The sequence below is a fragment of the Carcharhinus amblyrhynchos genome, chromosome 15 (assembly GCF_965287045.1).
Source record: "Carcharhinus amblyrhynchos chromosome 15, sCarAmb.v2.hapA, whole genome shotgun sequence".
In the NCBI taxonomy this organism is placed as follows: Eukaryota; Metazoa; Chordata; class Chondrichthyes; order Carcharhiniformes; family Carcharhinidae; genus Carcharhinus; species Carcharhinus amblyrhynchos.
The window spans coordinates 76,768,023-76,775,362 of NC_137338.1; the positions used below are offsets into that span (position 1 = coordinate 76,768,023).

At 49.7% G+C, this 7,340-nt stretch overlaps 1 protein-coding gene across 1 annotated transcript; it reads left to right on the forward strand.

Moving 5' to 3' along the window:
- The first annotated feature begins 2,381 nt into the window (after window positions 1-2,381).
- cldn34a (claudin 34a) lies at window positions 2,382-3,218 on the forward strand. Its single transcript, XM_080203194.1, has one exon. The coding sequence runs from the start codon at window positions 2,382-2,384 to the stop codon at window positions 3,216-3,218; it is 837 nt and encodes a 278-aa protein (XP_080059320.1).
- Window positions 3,219-7,340: the final 4,122 nt, after the last annotated feature.

Here is a 7,340-nt window from a genome sequence, read left to right on the forward strand (position 1 = left end):
GAGATGCCGGCGTTGGACTGGGGTAAACACAGTAGGAAGTCTCACAGCACCAGGTTCAAGTCCAACAGGTTTATTTGATAGCAAAAGCCACTAGCTTTCGGAACACTGTTCCTTCATCAGGCGAGTGGGGAGTTCTGATCACAAACAGGGCATTTAAAGACACACACTCAGTTTACAGATCAGAATGCGCGTCTTTACAGCTAATCAAGTCTTAAAGGTGCAGATGATGTGAGTGGAGAGAGCATTAAGCACAGGTTAAAGAGATATGTATTGTCTCCAGATAGGACAGTCAGTGAGATGTTGCAAATCCTTACTGTCCTGTCTGGAGACAGTACACATCTCTTTAACCTACGCTTACACTCACATTGTCTGCACCTTTAAGACTTGATTAGCTGTAAAGACTCGCATTGTAATCGGTATTCTGTAAACTGAGTGTGAGCCTTTATATGCCCTGTTTGTGATCAGAACTCCCCACTCACCTGACGAAGGGACAGCGCTCCGAAAGCTAGTGGTGTTTACTACCAGATAAACCTGTTGGATTTTAAGCTGGTGTTGTGAGACTTCTTACTGTGCCTAACTCTTTGACAGAGCTGTCCAATTTTGTACCGCAGCCCTGCCCTTTCCCCATAGTCCCGCAAATGTTTCCTTTATAAGAACATATCCAATCGCCTCTTGAATCTGCTTTCATAAGTTCATGAATTCATAAGATATAGGAGCAGAATTAGGCCACTCGGCCCATCGAGTTCGCTCCACCATTCGATCATGGCTGATACACTCATCCTCATTTTCCGTCCTTCTCTCGATAACCCTTCAACCCATTAAAAATCTAACTCCTCCTTAAATGTACTCACTGTCCCAGCGTCCACTGTACTTTGGGGCAGCGAATGCCAGATTCACAACCCTTTGGGAGAAGTAGTTGCCCCTCAACCCTGTTTTAAATGTTCTAACCCTTATCATAAGACTATGACCTCTCATCCTAGAATGCTCCATAAGAGGAAGCATCCACCCTACATCTACTTTATCCATACCTTTTATTATCTTATATACCTCAGTTTGATCTCCCCTCATTCTTCTAAGTTCCAGAGAGGAAATTCTTCAATCTCTCTTCATTCGCCAAACCCCTCATCTCTGGAATCAATGGGAGTGAACCTCCTCTGAACTGCCTCCAATGTCACTACATCTTTCCCCAAATAAGGGAACCCAAAACTCTGCCCAGTACTCCCGATGTGGCCTCACCAGTGCCTTGTTTAAGAACATAAGAAATAGGAGCAGGAGTAGGCCATCTGGCCCTTCGAGCCTGCCCCGCTGTTCAATAAGATCATGGCTGATCTGAAGTGGATCAGTTCCACTTTCTCCCCATAACCCTTAATTCCCTTGTCTATCAGAAACCTATCTACCCGTGACTTAAATATCCACCACTTCAACGGGCAGAGAATTCCAGAGATTCGCCACCCTTTGAGTGAACATAATAAGAACATAAGAAATAGGAGCAGGAGTAGGCCATCTAGCCCTTCGAGCCTGCCCCGTCATTCAATAAGATCATGGCTGATCTGTCGTGGCTCAGTTCCACATTCCCGCCCTCTCCCCATAACCCTTAGTCCCCTTGCCTATCAAAAACCTATCAACCCGCGTCTTGAAGAAGTTCCTCCTCAACTCCGTTCTAAACTGCCCCCCCTTTATCTTGAGGCTGTGCCCTCTAGTCCTGCTGTCCTTTCTAAGCGGGAAGAATCTCTCTCCCTCTACCCTATCCATCCTTTCATTATCTTGTACGTCTCTATAAGATCCCCCCTCATCCTTCTAAACTCCAACGAGTACAGACCCAGTCTATTCAGTCTCTCTTCATAGTCCAACCCCCTCATCTCCGGTATCAGCCTAGTGAACCTCCTCTGCACCCCCTCCGAGGCCAAAATATCCTTGCGCAAGTGCGGCGACCAAAACTGCACACAGTACTCCAGCAGTTTTGGATTTAGTTTAATAGCCACAATACTTGCTTACCTTTATCCCTTCAGCTATGAACGTCAATGTTCCGTTTCACCCCCTCTCTCAGTTCGTTGCGCTGGTGGGTGTGTGCTGGAAGGGTGTGAAATACACGGTTTCGCTGGAATGTCAAATCCGATGGGAATTATGCTGGGGAACAATGTTAGCCGGTGAACAAAAGCTCCATCAGCTAAGCCCCATCAGTGGGGTGGATTGGGTAGGGTTGGTTTACAACGTTTCCAGGCAACCCCAAGGTATTGGAGCCAAGGATTAAGAAACAAAACCCTTCTAGTTCCTTCCCTGCAGCGAGCCGGGGAGGGGGGAGCCTCCCTCTCAGCGAGCTTTCACGTATCTGCGAATCTTGTCCGGCCACTGGTAACGGTGAGCTGGGTGGGGGGGGGGTCATGGGCCACCCCACCAACAGGGCTGCCCTCCAGCTGCTGGGCTTTGTGCTGGGCACGGTGGGCTGGCTTGGCGCAGCCGTTGCCGCGGGCTTGGTCCAGTGGAGGGTGTGGCGCGTCAGCTCGGCAGAGGTCACCTCGGGCGTGGCCTGGGTGGGCATCTGGAGGGTCTGCTTCTACAGCCAGACGCTGACCACCCCGCCCTTCCGGAGGATGTGGTGCCAGAGACTGGGCGCGACCGACGGGTTTGTGCCACCCGAGATCGTCATCGCTCAGGGGCTGCTGCTGGTGGCCGTCCTCTCCGGCGCCCTGGGGAAGGCCGCCAACGTCTCCGGGCTCAGGGATGCCCACCTTGGCGGGGAGCGGCGCCCCCGGCGAACCTGGCTGGCGTTTGCAGTCGGAGGAGGTTTCCATTTGCTGGCTGGCGTCTGCGTGGCCATCCCCGCGGCCTGGAACTTGAGGTCCGTGGTGAGTAACCAGGCCATCCCGTTCCCCCCTCGCTTCCGCCTCCCCGGCCAACCGCAGAGCCAGGAGTTGGGGGCGGCTGTCTACGTGGCCATTTTCTCGGCCGCCTTGCTCTTGCTGGCCGGGGCCTTCCTGGTGAGCTACAGGCCGTCCGCCGCAGGCCCGCGGGCCAAGGTGCACCCTTCCGCCGAGGAGAACTTGGACAGCACCAGCCTGGTCTCTGCCGGCCCGGATAGTTTGTCCGCAAAGAGCACCTCCAAGAATTCCCTGTCCAGCGGCGGCGTGGACAATCCGGCATTCCATTCCGAGGAGAACCTTCAAGGATCTGAGGGGCCTGAACTGGAAGGTGCCACGCGACACGGATTCCCGGCCTAGCGAGCAACACCTCGAGAATGAGCCTGTCCGAGGAAGTGGGTTGCCCACCCTGGGACTCCAGGCCACGGTTGACACTGACAACAACTTTGGTCAAGCCTGGTTTATAACTGGATTCTGGGAAAAGGTTCTCAATGAACCTTTGCTAATTTTTAACCTTTAACAGGTATATTCAAAATGATGGTTTGATAATGGAAATGTGTTGGGGGGGGAGAGGGGGGGAACCCAAAACTCTGTGTTCTAAATATCACAGAAACATACAATATATATATAACCCACCCAAGTTTTCCTTAAGTGTTAAAAGTGACCCCGCATTTATCCGGCAGCTCTCTCCCACCACTCTCTGCGTGAAGAAGCCCCCCCCACTAATATTCCCTTTAAACTTTTCTCCTTTCCCCCCTTAACCAACACCCTCTGGTTTTGTTTCTCCTCTAGCCTCAGTGGAAAAACCACTGTAGAATTTAAATGAGTAATTTAAACTTTATTTATTGGTCGCAAGTAAGGCTCACATTAACGCCGCAATGAAGTTACTGTGAAATTCCCCTAGTCGCCACACTCCAGCGCCTGTTCGGGTCAATGCGCCCTAACCTGCACGTCTTTGGACTGTGGGAGGAAACCGGAGGAAACCCACACAGACACGGGGAGAATGTGCAAACTCCACACAGAGAGTGACCCAAGCCGGGAATCAAACCCAGGTCCCTGGTGCTGTGAGGCAGTGGTGCTAACCACTGTGTCACCCTGAGTTATTATAATAACTGATAAAGGATCAACGAAGAAGTCTCCCTCAGTGTGACCTGAACAGGTGCCCAGAGTGTGGCGACTAGGGGAATTTCACAGTAACTTCATTGCAGTGTTAATGTAAACCTTACTTGTGACATTAATAAATAAACTGTAGAGTTGAAACATTGGTTCTGTTGATTTGATTTATTATTGTCACACGTTTTAGCGCCCAGTGAAAATTATAGTTTCTTGCGCTTTATGCAGACATAGCATACTGCTCATAGAGAAGGAAAGGAGAGAGTGCAGAATGTAGTGTTACAGTCATAGCTAGGGTGTAGAGAAAGATCAACTTAATGCGAGGTAGGTCCATTCACAAGTCTGACGGCAGCGGGGAAGAAGCTGTTCTTGAGTCGGTTGGTACGTGACCTCAGACTTTTATATCTCTTTCCCAACGGAAGAAGGTGGGGGAGAGAATGTCCGGGGTGTGTGGGGTCCTTAATTATGATTTATTACATTCAAATGATTACAAATAGCACGTAGCAACTGATGAAGGATCAGCCAGAAATTCTTCCTCAGCGTATCCGGAGTGCGGAGACACGGGGATTTTCACAGTAACTACATTGCGTTGTTAATGTAAGCCTGCTTGCGAACGCTAATGGATAAACTTTAGAATTGAAATGTTGGCTCTGTTCCCTCTCCGCAGACGCTGTCAGACCTGCTGAGATTTTTCTGGTATTCCAGCATTGGCAGTATTTTGCTTTTATTATGAACTTGTACCTGTTTTGACTTTACGAGGCCGGCTTCTGCTTTACGATGCCGTGGCAGTGCACAGTTGGTCTTTGCCAAGCGTTTATGTTCCTTTACCTTCCGCCTCGCCCAGCTTCAGGAAGGTGTAAATTGCCTCTCGGATGTAGAAGTCCTCACAAACGTTAATGCAATAGACGCTCGAATTTAAATCTAACAGGGACTCAGCAGAAACTGCTGCGTCGGTTGCCTGCTTTACAAAAGGTTTGAGTTTATTTAACACCCATTGTAAGCTGGTTTTCTCTTCAAGCCCACAAAGTAAGGGCCCGGTTAGGGGAAGGTGGCGGCCTGGTGGGATTAGCGCCAGACTACTAATCCAGAAACTCAGCTAATGTTCCGGGGGACCCGGGTTCGAATCCCGCTACGGGAGATGTTGGAATTTGAATTCAGTTTAAAAAATATCTAGAGTTGTGAATCTACTGATGAAACCATTGTCGGAAAAACCCATCTGGTTCACGAATGTCCTTGAGGGAAGGAAATCTGCCGTCCTTACCCGGTCTGGCCTACATGTGAGTCCAGAGTCACAGCAATGTGGTTGACTCTCAACTGCCCTCCAGTGGCAACTAGGGGTTGGGCAATAAATGCTGGCCAGCGATGCCCATGTCCCACGAATGAATGAATGAAAAATAAGGCGTGGTTCTATCTATCTGTTCATTGTGCCATGGCTGTAAGTTACTGGAAAGGGGATATTATCTTTCAGCCAAAATTGTTTCTAGAACCAATCCCCCCCCTTGTTCCTATAGGAAAATCAAATTCCGACATATTTCATCTTACCGCACTGTTTTCAGGAACCAGTTGTGTCTTATGTCCGAGAACTGAGCCTTAAATCAAATTTTTAAGAAGTTTATTAGTGTCACAAGCCAGCTTACATTAACGCTGCAATGAAGTTACTGCGAAAGTCCCCCAGGCGCCACACTCCGGCATCTGTTTGGGTGCGCTGAGGGAGAATTTAGCACGGCCAATGCACGCTAACCAGCCTGTCTTTCGGACTGTGGGAGGAAACCAGAGTGCCAAGACAAAACCCACGCAGATACAGGGAGGACGTGCAAACGCCACACAGACAGTGACCCAAGGCTGGGAATCGAACCCGGGTTCCTGGCGCTGTGAGGCAGCAGTGCTAACCCACTGTGCTGCCCATTTGGGAATCTGGGAGATTATTATAAGAGGGATTGGAATGTGGAACTCCCTAATTACAGGGAGTAGAGGTGAATGGTATGGGAACTAAGTATCTATATGAGGGAGAAAGGGATAGAACGATATGTGAATGAGGGTAGAGGAGTGAGCGATGGGGCTCAAATACAGGTATGAAACTGATGGGTAGAACCGTTTCTGTGCCATGGACAGTGTATGTCCCTCTGTAAATCCAATAAAGAATTCAGAGAGAGACATCTTTACTTAGAAAGTGGTGGGAATGTGAAACTCGCTACCACAGGGGTACAGAATCCTCCTCCCTCCCCTGTTCAAAGGGGCAAGTGCGAGTCACAGCACCCCAAAGGACAGCCCAGGGTATAGAGTGAGGAGGATGGTCCCGAAACCACCCCAGCCTGCTCGGGGATCGAACCCTGTGCTTTAGTTTGTACTCCATCCTCATAGGCAACGTAACTGGTCCAAAGACGTGCGGGTTAGTTTGATTGGCCGTGCTGACTTACCCTAGGGGGCTAGCAGGGTTGATAGGTGGGGTTAAGGTGATAGGGCCTGGCTGGGATTGTGGTTGGTGCAAGCTCGATGGGCTGAGTGGCGTCCTTCTGCACTGTAGGGATTCTACGATTCAGTGCTCAGAATGGACCAGGCAAACCCGAATCCATTCCTCGCTTGCTGCAAAATCCAAACTTAAAATTCCAATCGATCCGATTCAAGGTCCCCACAAGAAAGACAAACAGGAGTCAAGCTGGCGAGATGCACCTTACCTCGGGCCAGATCTGATGGAATGAAGAGCTTGTCGTATGAGGAACGGTTGAGGACTCTGGGTCTGTACTTGTTGGAGTTTAGAAGGATGAGGGGGGGATCTTATTGAAACTTACAGGACACTGCAAGGCCTGGATAGAGTGGACGTGGAGAGGATGTTCCCACTAGTTGGAAAAGCTAGAACCAGAGGGCACAACCTCAGGCTAAAGGGATGATCCTTTAAAACAGAGATGAGGAGGAATTTCTTCAGCCAGAGAGTGGGGAATCTGTGGAACTCTTTGCCGCAGAAGGCTGTGGAGACCAGGTCATTGGGTGTCTTTAAGACAGAGATAGATAGGTTCTTGATTAATAAGGGGGTCAGGGGAAAAGGCAGGAGAATGGGGGATGAGAAAAATATCAGCCAGGATTGAATGGTGGAGCAAACTCGATGGACCGAGTGGCCTAATTCTGCTCCTATGTCTTATGATGCTTGATCTCAGCCTAAGGCTGAGAACCCTGTGCTGTTGATCTAATCCACGTTGACCTTCCAGCTAACAGAGCCAGCAGGCAGCTCCCAAGGATTTGGAGTTGCTATGGACCGTACATTTGTATATGCTTGTTGTTGCCTGGGCAGTGATGATAGAGGCCACTTTCTTTCCCCAATGTCTAACCAGGAGCCTCTCCTGCTCTTACTGCCTACCTGTTGGAAGGGTTTAC